The sequence below is a fragment of the Taudactylus pleione genome, unplaced genomic scaffold, assembly GCF_031769625.1.
Source record: "Taudactylus pleione unplaced genomic scaffold, aTauple2 ptg000201l, whole genome shotgun sequence".
In the NCBI taxonomy this organism is placed as follows: domain Eukaryota; kingdom Metazoa; phylum Chordata; class Amphibia; order Anura; family Myobatrachidae; genus Taudactylus; species Taudactylus pleione.
The window spans coordinates 60,034,407-60,049,799 of record NW_028284603.1 but is presented as its reverse complement, the minus strand read 5'-3'; the positions used below and the strand labels follow the sequence as shown (position 1 = coordinate 60,049,799).

The 15,393-nt window shown below is 41.5% G+C and overlaps 1 protein-coding gene across 3 annotated transcripts in view; it reads left to right on the top strand.

The window, feature by feature from the left end:
• Positions 1-15,393, top strand: part of NLRC4 (NLR family CARD domain containing 4) — a 40,954-nt gene that overhangs the window by 4,637 nt on the left and 20,924 nt on the right. The window contains exons 2-5 of one of the 3 annotated variants that reach the window (XM_088477405.1): positions 5,076-5,275; positions 5,654-5,695; positions 6,958-7,221; positions 11,670-13,487. In XM_088477405.1, the coding sequence (XP_088333531.1) occupies position 5,695; positions 6,958-7,221; positions 11,670-13,487 (2,083 nt within the window). In that variant the 5' untranslated portion in view covers positions 5,076-5,275; positions 5,654-5,694. Of the gene's footprint in view, positions 1-5,075; positions 5,276-5,653; positions 5,696-6,957; positions 7,222-11,570; positions 13,488-15,393 lie in introns of all 3 variants that reach the window. The other 2 variants (XM_088477403.1, XM_088477404.1) reach the window with 2 other exon arrangements.

Sequence of the window (15,393 nt, the reverse complement as noted above, 5' to 3'; positions counted from 1 at the left end):
CTAAAAGACAACCAAGTGACGTGGTCGATGACGCTCCTTGACTAATTATGCACTCCCATTAAACGCCCTTTTGACCGTTTGTCATGCCTGTGTTCGGATCTCCACTCCCCCATTTTAAAGCACCTTCCCCTGTTACCACCCACAAACAGTACATTCTGTCAATCAAATTAGCAGCCCCTCGCTGTTTTGTGAGCACACGATTTACGATCACAATGACTGGTTTGCGCATGCACATTATGACCCATACGCATGAGCAGTTGTGCGAACATCTCTCAGAGCGAACGAGCGGCCACTTACGAGCAGCTCTGAATCAGGCCCAGAGCCCATTCAGGTTATATCACACAGTAGCACCCCTTATACACATTATGCCATGCAGTAGTAGTGCCCCTTATACATTATGCCACATAGAAATTCCATTTACACTACACAGTTATGCCCCTTACACATTATGACCCCCCCAGAAACTCCCCTCCCCATGTCCCTCCAGCAGCTTCTCACCTCCCCCTGTGAGCCATCAGCAGTCAGCAGGTGTGGATTTGGGCAAGGCCACCAGCTAATTATAGCTGGTGCACCAGTAGGCAGCAGCAGAAATGGACAGACTGCGCCGGTGCAATTGGAATCTGGCACTGGTCGTGAGCCAATCTGAGCTTGCGGACCAGCAGCCAATCAGGAGCCACTACTGCTGATTGGCTGCCGGTCCATGAGCTCTGATTGCTTCACATCCAGCGGAGCTATCTCTCCATATCTGCCTGCTGGTGAGCCAGCTGTACTCAGCTGGCGAGCTGGCACCAAATCAACACCGCTGACACTCAGGCACCCCTCGGTGGCCCTGACTGGACCGGCCCACCTTGTGTGTGTGACTGGGTGCTGGTGGAGCATCAGGCCACAGAGGCAGCTCATGCACCATAGCAGCCACATCCCTTGCACCTACGGCAGTTACACCACTGTTTGCATGCATGTTAGCAAACAGTGGGGTCCTTTTCAGGATCAATGGAATAAGTTATAGGCAAGGATAATGTAAACAAATAAAGGATGCAGGTGTACTTCATGGTCCAGTCTCCAACCCAGGCAATTCCAGGTATCCCAGCTAGTATTCAATAAATGTATGGAAGTTTCTTAACACCTTCTTTGTCTATAACCACTACCTTTCCACTATTTGGTCTCCATTTATTTTTAATTACAGTCATGGTTTATGTTATTAAAGAATATCATAATGGATTCTGTGATTGTGGACTTCCCAGAGCAGCTGAGATAATGAGAAACACTGTATGTATGTATACTGTTTATCCGGCAGCAACCTGGTAATTAAATGTGAATATATATACCAATAAACTATAAAATGAAAGATTACTTAATAGCTGCAAACTAAGGCACTAGTCAATTACATTGCATTGCAGTTTCAATACATTGCAGAAATTCCAATTGCTACTGATCAGTGACAGGTGACATAAAAACTGTGCTGAACATCAACAGCTACATTCTTATGCTCTAGAACTGTTGCATGAAATGATGTAATAATCCTAGGAAGGGCTATATGCTAGATGGCTAGAAATCACAGTTATAGAAACCATGATGACATCTATATTATATTCACCTAAGGTCCGTCCTGTCACCGACATGTGCAGTGGGAGCCTGTGCGTGTGTCTCAGGAGCCGACGACTCCCACTACAGTGACAGGACAGACCTTAGAGGATGGAGGATCACTCTGCAGGCACCAGGAATGGTGTAAGTACTAAGTGGGGATGGACTTAGTAGGGCGGAACATGGGTGGGAAAGGGCAGGGGGATTGGGAAGTGGACCAAGGTGACCTGGTATATGCCTAGTCCTTGACTAGTTCTTGAATAACAGAATACCATTACTATGTATTTACATAAAATGTGACCAAATAGTGGAAAGAGAATGGTTATAGAGAAAGAAAATAATAAGTAACTTGCATACATTTATCAAAGATAATTATACCGCTAAAATAATCAAATTTGATCCAATCCTCACTGACCAACTCTATACATGGTTGGATAGGGATCCGGTCAATATCCCGACACATGGGATGTCGGGGCGCTTAGAATACACCTGACAGAATCCTGGTGCCAGCATTTCGACCTTCTGTTGTTAGAAGTTAAATTTTTTATTGCCATTTGAAAAAGTGTTAAAAAAATATTACTTATCACCACATTTACCATTAATCACCAAGGAAGCTGAGCAATAAATTGATATTAGAATCCAATTCCCCATTCCCCCTCTCTGACCATAATCTTCTCTCTTTTAACCTATCCCTCTCTCCTTCCCCTCCTTTACCTTCTAAGGCTACCATTACTAAGCGTAACATTGAGGCTATTGACACTGTTGCTTTTTCCTCCCTGCTGGACTCTCTTCTCTCCCCTATCCTTTCTCTCTCCTGTCCTGAACAAGCTACGTCCCTGTATAATTCCTCCCTTACTACTGCTCTTGACTCTGTTGCGCTGGCAATAACTACTCACCCTCGCAGATCCACACCACAACCCTGGTATTCCAAATGCACCAGGTACCTGCAAAAGTATTCAAGAATTTCCGAGCGTCAGTGGAGAAAATCACGCTCTAAGGCTGACTTCCTCCATTTCAAATTTATTCTCTCATCCTACAGTGCTGCCCTGTCCCTCTACAAACAAACATATTTCAAGAACCTCATCTCCTCCCAGTCCTCAAACCTCCGGCGTCTCTTTGCCACTTTCAACTCCCTCCTCGCCTCCCCTCCACGCCTCCCCTCCTCACTCTCTGCCCTTGACTTTGCCACCTACTTTACATCTAAAATTAACTCCATACATGAGGACATCATATCCCATCAGACCCTCAGCACGCCTCCCCCTCCTTTTCCTGACCACCCCTCCCTTTCTGCCTCACCAACTGTGATATCCTTCTCCCCTGTTTCTGGAGAGGAAGTCATGGCCCTAATCAGGTCCTCCCCTCCTTCCACCTCCCCTCTTGACCCAATTTTCCCTTCCCGTCCACTCTGTTACCTGTCTCCTTGTGCCTTTTCCCATCTTGCTCACTTCTTTAATCTCTCCCTATCATCTGGCACTGTCCCTTCTGCATTCAAACATGCCCTTGTCTCCCCCATTCTTAAAAAAACTACCCTTGATCCTAACATACTTTCCAATTACTGACCCCTCTCTTCTCCCTTTTGCTTCCAAACTCCTTGAGCGTATTGTTTACAACCGCCTTACCACCTTTCTTTCCTCCCACTCCCTCCTTGACTCATTTCAATCTGGCTTCCATTCTCTCCACTCCACTGAAACTGCCCTCACAAAAGTCAGCAATGACCTCCTTGCTGCCAAATCCAAGGTCCACTACTCTGCTCATTCTCTTTTACCTCTCTGCTGCATTTGACACTGTAGACCACCCTGTCCTCCTGCAAATCCTTCACTCTCTTGGTTTACATAGCACTGCCCTCTCCTGGCTTTCCTCCTACCTCTCTGATCGTTCCTTCTTTGTGTCCTCTCATGACTCCTCCACCCCCCACTTCCACTAACAGTAGGAGTTCCCCAAGGTTCTGTTCTTGGACCTCTCCTTTTCTCCCTATATACATTCTCTTTAGGTCAACTCATAAACTCCTTTGACTTCCAATATCATCTCTATGCTGATGATGCTCAAATTTACGTTTCCACCCCTGAGCTCTCCCCCTCGCTCCTTAACCGTATCTCCAACTGTTTCTCTGCTGTCTCTTCATGGATGTCCCAACGCTTTCTTAAACTTAATATGTCTAAGACTGAGCTGATCATCTTTCCACCCTCTTCCACTACCTCATTTCCCACAATTTCATTATCTATTGATGGCACAACTATCGCCTCTAGCCCCAAAGTGCGCTGTCTTGGAGTTATCCTAGACTCTTCCCTCTCATTTAAACCATACATTCAGCACCTCTCGCAGTCCTGCTATTTCCACCTAAAAAATATCTCCTGGATTAGATCCTTCCTCACCCAGGATGCCACTAAAACCCTCACCCACTCACTAATCATCTCCAGATTGCACTACTGTAACCTTCTCCTAGCTGGCCTCCCAGTCTCTCACCTCTCTCCACTACAATCAGTTCTCAATGTTGCTACTCGGCTCGTCTTCCTCTCCAGACATTCTACATCTGCTTCCCCTCTCCTTCAAGCCCTACACTGGCTCCCCTTCCCCTTCAGATGCCAATTCAAGGTTCTTACACTCGCATTCAAAGCACTCACCAAATCCTCTTCCACATACATTTCTGACCTTCTCTCCCTTCACACTCCCGCCCATCCACTTCGCTCAACAAATGCATGCCGCCTCTCTTGCTAACTGATTACTTCCTCCCTCTCCCGCATCCAAGATTTTGCCTATTCTGCTCCCTACCTTTGGAATGCTCTCCCTATCAGACTCTCCACCTCTCTACAAATCTTCAAACGGGCGCTCAAGACCCACTACTTCATCAAGGCCTTCCAGGTCTCATGCTCACCCACTTCATGCGTCCCTATCTTCCCCTTCTGTGTCACGCCTGTCTGTCTGCCCCTCCCCTTTAGAATGTAAGCTCTCACGAGCAGGGACCTCTTCCCTCGTGTGCTTCTCTTTACATTTTCTTCAACTCTTTACTCACCATAAGTGCACCTAACATGTGACTGCCAACTCCCTGCTGCTTATTGTGAGTGTTTAATCGCTGTTGCAGCAATGTATATAAATCGTGTCCTTGTCCTGCACTGTAATGTACTGTAAGTTACTTGTTTCTTGTTCACTTATTAGTTGTATGTACTATGTAAAGCGCTGCGGAACACTTGTGGCGCCATATAAATAAAGGATAATAATAATAATATTAAATTGCAATAAAACCATTCATTCTAACAAAAAAAAGTTTCAGCTAAAAAATAGACGTATATATTATAACATGTAGAGGTCTCAAGTTGAATACAAAAACCTAACGTAATATGTAATATGAGAGTAGGACAACATGTGTAAGTAAAAAACAAAGCTTTATGCAAATAACTAGTTTTATCTTTTGAGCTTTGGATTTTAATTTAATGTTCTCTTTGACAACAAAAATCATTGACTAATCACAATAATCACTTTACCTTTTATTTTTGCAGTTACAAATCTGCACATCACTTCCTAGTACTGCTTTAACCTGGCTTCCTATTCATTTATGAAGATCATCGAATCTGAAGATTAAGCTATGATGTGCCCATATTTCCAGCATAATTGGGAGCCCTAGCAGTATTTATAGTACAAGTTTCTATTCTCAAATGCTGCATGAATCTCTCATTGTTTGTTTTATCACTGTGTTAAGGTAATTTTGAAGAGTGAAGTATATACTAGGGATGTGCAGGCTCGGATAGGTTCGAGTTTGCACGTGGAGTTCGGATTTTTCCCTCCAATAAAACGGAACTCAGAACGAGGCAAAACGTCATCTTACATGGACGAACATCATCATTCCTGGACAAAAGACCAGGAATGATGATGTTCGTCCATGTAAGATGACGTTTTGCCTCGTTCTGAGTTCCGTTTTTTTGGAGGGAAAAATCCGAACTCCACGTGCAAACTCGAACCTATCCGAGCCTGCACATCCCTAGTATATACTAATAAAAAATACATACTGGGGTTCTGTAAAAAGTTATACTACTTTGTATATACAGTATTACAGTGATGTTTCCTTTTTTTTCAACAGAATACAAATATATAGAAGTTGAATCTTCAATTTAACTTACAAGTGAGTTCCATGTAGATATTATTTGTGGAATGACAGTATTGTATAGATTGTTTCTTTGAATGAACAGACTGGGTTAAATACAACTATAGTGCTCAAAGTCTGGCACTATGGCAAATATAATACAATCATCCCATTGGCTTCATTTATCAATTTACTGTACATACACTGTTAGGTCTCCATAAGAAACAAATGCGGAATTCATTGCTTTTTTATATTAAAGTGATGCTTTATAATCAAAAATGTAGAAAGATATACAGATATTACATCATGCAGCATCAAGTTACATTTCACCCAAGGTATGTTTCACTATGGATAGCCATCGGTGTAGCCTCCATCGATGGTTGCCATCAATGGAAAAACAGCAAGGGCCATCAATGGTATTAAATTATGTGATCCTGTAACATTGATGGTTTTAACCATAAAAGGTTTGCGCATGCCAAGAGGAGACAGAATGAGCAGGGCAAGATTATTTTGTGCAAGCACGGTGGCTGGTACTGCTACCTCCCTGCACACTCAATGCTGTATGTGAGCCAGAGAAGCCTTGGGTAGGGCTAGACTGCTGACTAATAGCTGAATTGAACCTGCGTAGACAGCAAGGCGGGTCAGCCCACCCCGTACCACACACTGTCTGTGTTGTATTGAAGTGTAAAGTGGAGCCAAAAGCAGCGCAGAGCTGCTGGTTAACAGCATAGTAGACCTATGTAACAGTGCAGCTGCAGCACTCTGTCTGCAAGCGTGAAAGGAAAACCATTGGGCCCACAGCTACCATTGATTGTGGGGAACCATATAAATTTCCGCCATTGGTGGTCGATGGCCATCCATAAATCTCACCTATTTGTCAACATTTCAGGATGGCTTAACATCCTTTCCTCAGTACCACATACAGTGCTGTAACTAGGCTAAGCGAGCGGTACCACTATACAGAGCTCAGTGACCTGTGGGCAGCACCGCTACTCACCCATGACCCCTGCATCCTCTGATCACTCCAGGCAGACACCCTACAGCTCAAACAACCCACCTGAAACATCCTGAGTAGGTGGACATAGGGTTGAAATGACCCTGCCAATTAAATCTTAGATTAGAAGAGGAATTCACCTTGGGCTTTTTTACGTATAAGATTATTATTCTAAAACTTTTCTAAAATCTAAGGTTAAACACAGGTAAAATTAGATACAATTCTATATAATTAAAGAAACAATTGTACATGTGAAAGAACCATACCATATGCTTCATCTGTTTTCAATGTGTTCTTCTTTCCTAAGTGGAATTATTAATCCGTGCTAAGTTTTCAGTCTTGATTTCAAAAATCAACAAAACTATTTCTTGCCGGATTGCTGATGAACTCTTTGCGAAAGAAATTTTTACCATGGATGAGATGAATGAGGTGCATTCCATACCGGTAAGCCACGAGGCCGCAAGGAGGCTGATTACCGGGATTATCTGTAAGGGAGAAGAATCCTGCAGTAATTTTCTCAAGTTTCTTGAAAATCAAGATGAACATTTATTTCGGCATATCTTCGGAAACAGTGAGTAATTAAGCTGTTTAAAATGTATACATTATAGATTTGTTTTTTATTTTGAGAATTACTATTGTAAAATGTTGGGAAAATGACCGTTCTCTCCAAGCAAATGAAAGAATAAGAAACTGTGATTCTAATGCACCATGGAGTCTATTGGCTAACATGTAAAAAAAAAAAAAAAAAGAAGAAAAACCTCTCCATTCAAATTTTAGTCTAATATAAAAATAATTATTGAGCAGCTCATTAGGGAGTGCACCCAGAGAAATCCAGAGGGATATATTATACTGAAGGGATGTCTAACACCAAGCAGGGATTTGGCTAGCACTATTTTCATGTCATTAATCCCCCCTCACATAACCATGTTATCCCAATTTCCCAACATATCAGTATTTCCCTCATTAATCCCCCCTACACCATTACCTCACTTATTTATGATCATATTATGCTACACAGAAGTGCTAGCAGTATGGTATATTTAATATAGTACATGTACAACTATCTGCAATACTCCATCTTCAGTTAAAGGGATAATTCAAGCATGAAGTGAATAGTTGGGGCTGCTATCTCTGGTGAGCCAGTGTCAGCTCAGGGGAATACCAGCAGCACCTAAAGTTTTGCTGACAAGCACGGAAATGTCGTTCCACATTACGGTGTGTTTGAGCACACCTTTGACTCTCTATGTGCACACACCAATGCTTACAGTACTAATTTTATGCTTGCCTGTCACTGTTCTGCCTCTCTTGATATAAGAAGTAAGTCAACAACAATAAAGAAAACTATATATGGGTGCATGCATTGCATACATATCTTTGGTGCACCAGCAAAGTATGGAAATGAGAATATTAATAAAAAACAAACAAACAGATGCATGTCCATCTAAATGAGTCATTTTATTAGTAAATTCTAATTTCATTTATAAGTTCAAATTGGAAAAAAATAAAACTATAGTTTATAGAAGTCAAAATACTATGATATGTACATGAAAAAACATTACCATCTAAGCTACTTTTTTATCAAACTTAAAACAGGAAACTTATATCAAATATAATTTTTAAATTAATGTCTTGTAGCAACAAAATTTATAAAACACTACTGTGGCAACTTTCAAAAGAAAAAAAACATATAATTAGATTATTACTCTTTATACTCCAGTCATATCACTTAATAAATAAAACTATCTATTTAGACTCTCCCATACATCACATGTCATTCAGAATTTAACAAACCATTACATAGATCCAACAATATGAAAACTACCCAGAGATATTTTTACTTTTCACACTTTTTTGGTCAGACATAGGTGCCCTCTTTTAATTTTAAGACGTAAAACAAACCTCCTTACTAACAATAAAACAAACAACAGTGATTTGCAACCAGATACACTTCAAGGGCTACATTCAGGGGTATATCTATAATGGGTGCAGGGTGTGCAGGGCACATGGGCCCCTGGGTCCAGGGGGGCCCCGCACTGCACACCCTGCACCCATAATATACTTACCTCTCTGCAGTCCCACATCGGCGCGGGGGTCCAGCGCTGTAAAAATGTCTGGAAAATGGCCGCGGCCATGTGCAATAGACTCTGGGCACACTCTAGTGCCCAGAGTCTATAACTCCGGTGCTGGACGTGCACAGCTCAGTGCGCTGCCGGGTGCCGATCGGAGAGGGGGGGCCTGTAACAGAGACTGTACACGGGCCCCTCCTCTCTTGAAACGCCCCTGGTTGCATTTGTGTCTCTCTCCTGTAACTTTGACAGGACTGTATATTACCTTTAATCTTAGCAATAACTTTATTCGATTAGTGCTGAGGGTTTCTCTGCCCGATGCTGAGGTTATTTTTCATTGTTTGTGCTCATCACATTCCATCTTCAATATCATTGATTGTGGCACATGGTAGCAAAATAAATTATACCTTGTTTAGCTCAGAAGACTTTTTTTCTCAGAAAATGCAATGAAACTTTTTGCTCATTCTAACACATCAAATAAAATGTAACTAGAATGGGAAATAAAATAATAATTTAAATTTCAAAAAGTGTACCAAAAGCAGGATTGCTTTTTTTTTATGAAACACATAAAAAAAAACTTTGTGGATCTTCCGCATTATTTATCCATTTAAAAATTGCAACCATTAGGATTCTACATCAAGCTTATCACAAAAAGAAGACACTTAGGGCTCTATTTATTAACAATATTTTTACTAAAATAAAGTGAACAAGGGTTTTTTTACACCCTTTTCAAATTATTTTAGTTTCACCTGTAGTTATTACAGGGCAATTGGAGTAGAATTAGTAAAATTCTACTCCAACCCCTAAGTATCACTTATTTTTAGTAAAGCAGATCGCATTTCCCATAATTGTAATGGGAAATGTGATCCGACCACAGTTACTAAAAATAAATTGTAAAAAAATACCGGGGGAAGCCCTGTGATAATAACGCCACCTGGAGGTGGCGTTATCCAGGGTCTCCCCCGGTTACCGGGCTCCCACTCTGCTCTAACGGGGAGAGCAGAGGCGGGAGCCGGTACCAGTAATCAGCTATGTGGTCTAAGCAGACCGCAAGCTGATTACTGTAAACGAAAGAAAAAAAAATGAAAAATTTTTTTTTTTACTTACCTGAATCCAGGGACCGGTGATCAGGCCACCGGTGATGGCTCCTCTCCGGTCAGCTGGTCTCCCATAGTACACTGGGGCCTGGTCATCAGGTGGTTGGGCCCCAGTGCAGTATGGGAGATCACCTGATCGGGAAGCCCGGAGAAGATCACCGGAGGCCAGGAGGATGCAGGTAAGTGTAATGAAGGGAGGGGGGGTCGTGGGGGGGGAGGGGGGTCGCGGGGGTCCGCTATCATGGGGGGCGGGGCTTAGTGCCGGGGGCGGGGCTTAGCGTCGGTGGGGGGGTAGTAGCGGTGGTCGGTCGGCGCATGCGCGGGCTCTTAGTCGCGGTATTTTTTCCGAAAATACCGCAACTAGAGTGCGGATGGGATCCGCAGGGACAGAGCTTTATCGCAAGCTCTGTCCCTGCAAGGGATTTATAGTAAATCCCTGTGATATTGCCTGAATTCGCAATGCGAATTCACTCGGTAATATCACACTACAATCCGCATTCAATATGCGGATTGTAGTAAATAGAGCCCTTAAAATTAATACTTTTTTTAAATTATTTTAATTGTCTTGATTTAAACATTAAATGTATAGGAATAATATAGCAGCCTGACATGGCTAGTAGGAAACCTACTGCATTAATTGAGGGGACCCTTTTTATGTGACACAATATTGGGGAGATCTGATCATCTGATGATCATTAGGCAATAAACACTGAGGGACACCATAATTTGAAATAGGGTGTCTCTGAATTTATGGATGCCAAGTCGGGGGAAATTCTTCCCCATCCCCTTACTCTATAAATTTTCTGTAGTGAAGTGGTTAATACCTGGTGACCACATTGATCACCAGGCAATTACTTATGTGGGGGCACAATGTTTGAAATAAGTGATTTTCCTCCTTAAATGGTTACCCCCTTCTTCACAGCTAATAATACTTTTTTTTTTTTCAGTGGGCATGAGTCCCTACCGGATGTCCAGACCGGTGGGGAATGTAACTGTTTTTTATTTCATTATGCCCCCCCCTCAAAGTGGACAGTGAGTTCCACTCATCATATGCTGTTTTAGTGTACACGTGAATGACGAGTAAGATTCATCGGCCACAGCAAAGAGGTTAAGAAATACATTAAATGAAAGAAAGAGATGGCAAGACATACTCTTAAATTAGTTCATAGTTGTACTCATATCAAATTTACCAATATGCCACTAAAATCATCGCTCACCAAAAAACACTTCTCAGACCTCCTGAATGGCCACTTTTCTACAATATATCTATATTCCCTTTAGAACCCTATTTACTCCAAAACATCTTTCATAGCTTCCAACTGCCCTAAAAACACCCCACAGGTACCCACTCACAAACCAAATTTTACATGGCCATCGAACTCCACACACAATGCTCCTCAAACTTGCCTCTCACCAATAATATAAATAGTCATCATTCTGCTCATTGCCACAGTGTTAGGGCACTTCCCTCCTTCTCTGATCTCAGATATTTTCATGGTGTGGGGGTGGTCACATGATGCAGCAGTCAGCTGTTCCACACAAAGAATAAAATAAAGTTTAGTGTTATTATCTGATTTATTATGTGCCTCAAATTCATTACCATGACGGTATGAATGCTATATTTGCAGTTTTTGCATATGGTGTGCCTCAATATACTATTAAAACAATAACCATTGTTTAAACAATAATCAAATAATGCATGTGCATAATTTGGCTACTGTCTAGAAGAGTATCCACCAACTTCTCTCTTGTTTTAGATGCTAAGGGAAGTGTAACAGAAAAGAGTTTAGAAGATTTGGAAAAGCATTTAAAACATTTTTATCAGCACCCATCCTTTCAAACATTTCACCCACTAGGTAAAGAGACAGGCATCGACATACTTTTTAATTTGGAAACAACATATACAGATCCTTTACTATGGAAGAAAGACACGCTCAATCAAAGGAAAGAGCAAATGACATTGGAGGACGTATTAAACAAACTCCAAAGCCCATGTATTATCGAGGGAGAAGCTGGCAAGGGCAAAACCACAATACTGAAGAGAATTGCTGTACTCTGGGCATCTGGAAGGTGCCAAGCTTTACAAGAGTATAAACTTGTCTTCTTTATCACTTTGCGTAGTACAAGTGAAGAGCTTTATGAAACTCTGTGTGATCAACTTTTTCCTATTAATTATGAATGGAACAAAGAAGCGTTCATGCAAAAAATATGGGAGCTTAGACAAAATGTGTTGTTTTTACTGGATGGATACGATGAATTTCATTCCGCAAGCTGCGTAGAGATAGACAACCTCATTAAGCACAACTATAAATATGGCAGTACAGTTATTCTTACTACAAGAACTGAATCACTGGGAGAAGTAAGATATTGTGGGTCTCTGATTGTTGAAACAAGTGATTTCACAATTGAAAGTGCCAAAACCCTGATTACAAATGTCTTGCGGGAAGAGGAAGCTGCAGGCTTATTGCTACAATTGGATGAAACCGATTTCATGAAAAATCTCATTAAGACACCGTTATTTTTAGTGATAGCCTGTGTCCTTAGGATGGGGGAAAGTGATTTTCAAATGAACACTGAAACAGCTCTCTTTTGTACTTTATATGATCTGATGATTGAAAGAGGCCATAACCAAATCAAAAATATACAAGCAAACATCATAGAGGAGAACATCCACTTTTGTGGAGACTTGGCTCTAAAGGGGCTTTTTGAACATAAGTTTGAATTCCGAAGTGAGCACTTGACCAATATCATAGAGGATATCTTGCTTAAGATAGGGCTGCTAAATAAGTATGGGGCTCAGCAACGAAGACCTGGCTACAGATTTTTTCATACCTCATTCCAGGAGTACATAGCTGGAAGAAGACTGTCTCAGCTTTTGTCATCAGAGGAAAGTTCCGATGTGAAGAAAGCAGAATGCTACATTAACAAGATACAAACAGTATATGATGTCACCGGTAGATACAAAAATATGCTACTATACACATGTGGATCATCCAAAACCGCCACTTGTAAACTTCTCCATCATATCGCAAGTGTGTACAAAGAAGAAATGAATGATTGCAGTTCCGAATTTGTGGAGTTTGGCATTAACCTTTTTTATGAGAGTGCCACAAAAATGGAATTGAGTAATGAATTTGAATCACTATTTTCTGACAAAATATTGTACATCAATATGTATAACATAGCGTCTCATCATGTTGATTTTTTTCAGTACTTACCAAGCTGTCTAAGTGCTCTGAATTTGGTCAGATTAGACTTATTTGGCACAAAAAGCAATACACTCACTGAGGATGAAGACAGGGCCAAAAGCCCTGCAAACGTACAGTTATCCAAGTCCAAGACACATATTTCTGAAAAGGTTGTCAAGCTGTTTTTTGATTGGACTCAAGCTCTGCAGACGTTAGAGGTCACACTAAAGAACTTTGATCAATTGAATAAATATGACATAAAATGCCTGGGAAAAATATGCTGCTGTGCTGAGCATCTCAGGCTCAATATTAGCTGCAGTAAAGGAATCACAGGGACTCTGACAAGTGTTGTGGAGAATTGCAAACGAATGCAAGATCTGATTATTGAAAACACCCCACTTAGCACTGAAGATGAGAGGCGAATTGTAGAAATGACAAATATGAAAATATTAAGCATATCCAATATGGAAATTCACCAACAACCAGGTAAATGTCTAAGGGAAAAATGAATATTTTATTAAGAGAAAATGAATAATAATATAATTATGTTTTGCACGGAGCTATAGTCATTGGAGTAGCTATTGTACAACAAATAGCAACAAAATAGCCCTTCATGTTTCTCTTTATGAACAGTGGGGCCATTTCAGACCTGGGTGCTAAGCCGCGATCACTCATATTCAAAAGAGGCCGGGTATGCAAATACCACATTTGCACTGTCTGGCATAAGGACGCCCTCTATGTTTTAGAGTGCAACGGCAGAGTGAGCGCATGCCATTGTAAAGACGCCCACTTTTCTTTCTTAGCACACGTCATCTCCAGGAAGTGTATCATTAATCAGTAACATCGAGAGCTATCAGAGCTGCACGCAGCGCTTGAGGTAGACCCTTCCCCGCCGCAAGCAATGCGATCACTGCAGGCTGAAATACAACCAAGTGACGTGTACAATGACGCCTCCATGCTAATTATGCATGCCCATGAAAGGACGTTAGAACAAACAGGCATACCTGCGTTCACACATCCACACCCCCGTTTTCATAGACCTTCCCCTTTCACCACCCACAAACAGCACTATTTGTCACTCAAAGTAGCGCTCAGTCTGCGTACTACGAGCGCATGATTGCAGTGACTGGCTTGCGCACGTGCATTGCAATGCATTTGCATGCGCAGATGGGAGACAATCGCCCATAGCGAGTGATCGCGGCTTAGCTTCCGGGTCTGATTCGGCCCCACAGTCTTTAGCTACAGTACGAACTTTGTCTTCGGTCTTCATTCCTTTTAGAATAGATGTATGTACCCAGTTTTGAAACAGAACAGAGCAAACTGTAGCAATCGGATAACAGAATACTCACAGCAGCACAGAATATATTAGTAGTAGTGTATGAACTTCTGGGAAGAAGTGACTTGGGTGGTATTGGTGCTGAGAAGAGGTTGCACATTTTGCATAAAGCAATATTTATAACATAAAGTGCTGAATTTATGTTTTTAATGAATTGTGGCAGTGAGGAGACCTGTGGGTAAAGTATGCCTATTCTTTCCCACAGTAGTGCATTTCAAGTTTAGTATTAAGCCCTTGAAAAAGTCCCATTAAGGGATGAAACATTTTGGGTGACATTGGACTATGAGAAAACATTTTAAAATAATTCCTGACATATGCATGTTCTTTTTTTTTATCAGTGTCAATACTTGTAAACCTATATTGACAGTATACCTGTACCACAGGAGCCGGAGATAGGCATGTGGGCAGGTAAATAAATAACTTCTTTTTAACCCATTCCACCACATTTTTGATGTTATATAGTAGGTCATAGTATACCTTAGTGTTGCCCCCTACACCCACAAACAGCAGCCTCCACGGAGTGAGGACATATATATGGCAGACCAGCACTAAAAGTGGCAAGACCCGGGTAAGTCGATACATCTTACCTAATTTAATGCATAATAGTGTCCACAATTCCCTGATACTTTGATTCTGTGTGATTTTTGTGGTGGAGTGGCAACATATCTACGCAGACATCAAGTGGAAATGAGAGGAATTACTGCAATGTAATATACACTACTATTGAACATTCAGAAGCATTTAAAGTGACATTGTGACCTACTAATGAAAATCCAGCCGAAAGTTGTTGCACACCGGTTAAATATTGGACAATTGCACACTAATATTGACCATTTAGACTCATTAAAAAGTGCTAGAGGTAATACATAGGCCCTTGCAGTGCAACTGTGACAAGCCCTAAAAGTTTAGTATTAACACTTAGGGCGGGATGTACTAAGCATTACATCAGCGCATTGTCCGTAAACACAGGCAGATGTACCAATTTATCTGCATGAAATATCGGCTTCGGTTGTGCTGCAGGACCAAACTGATATGTCAGTGAACGACGCTGTTCAC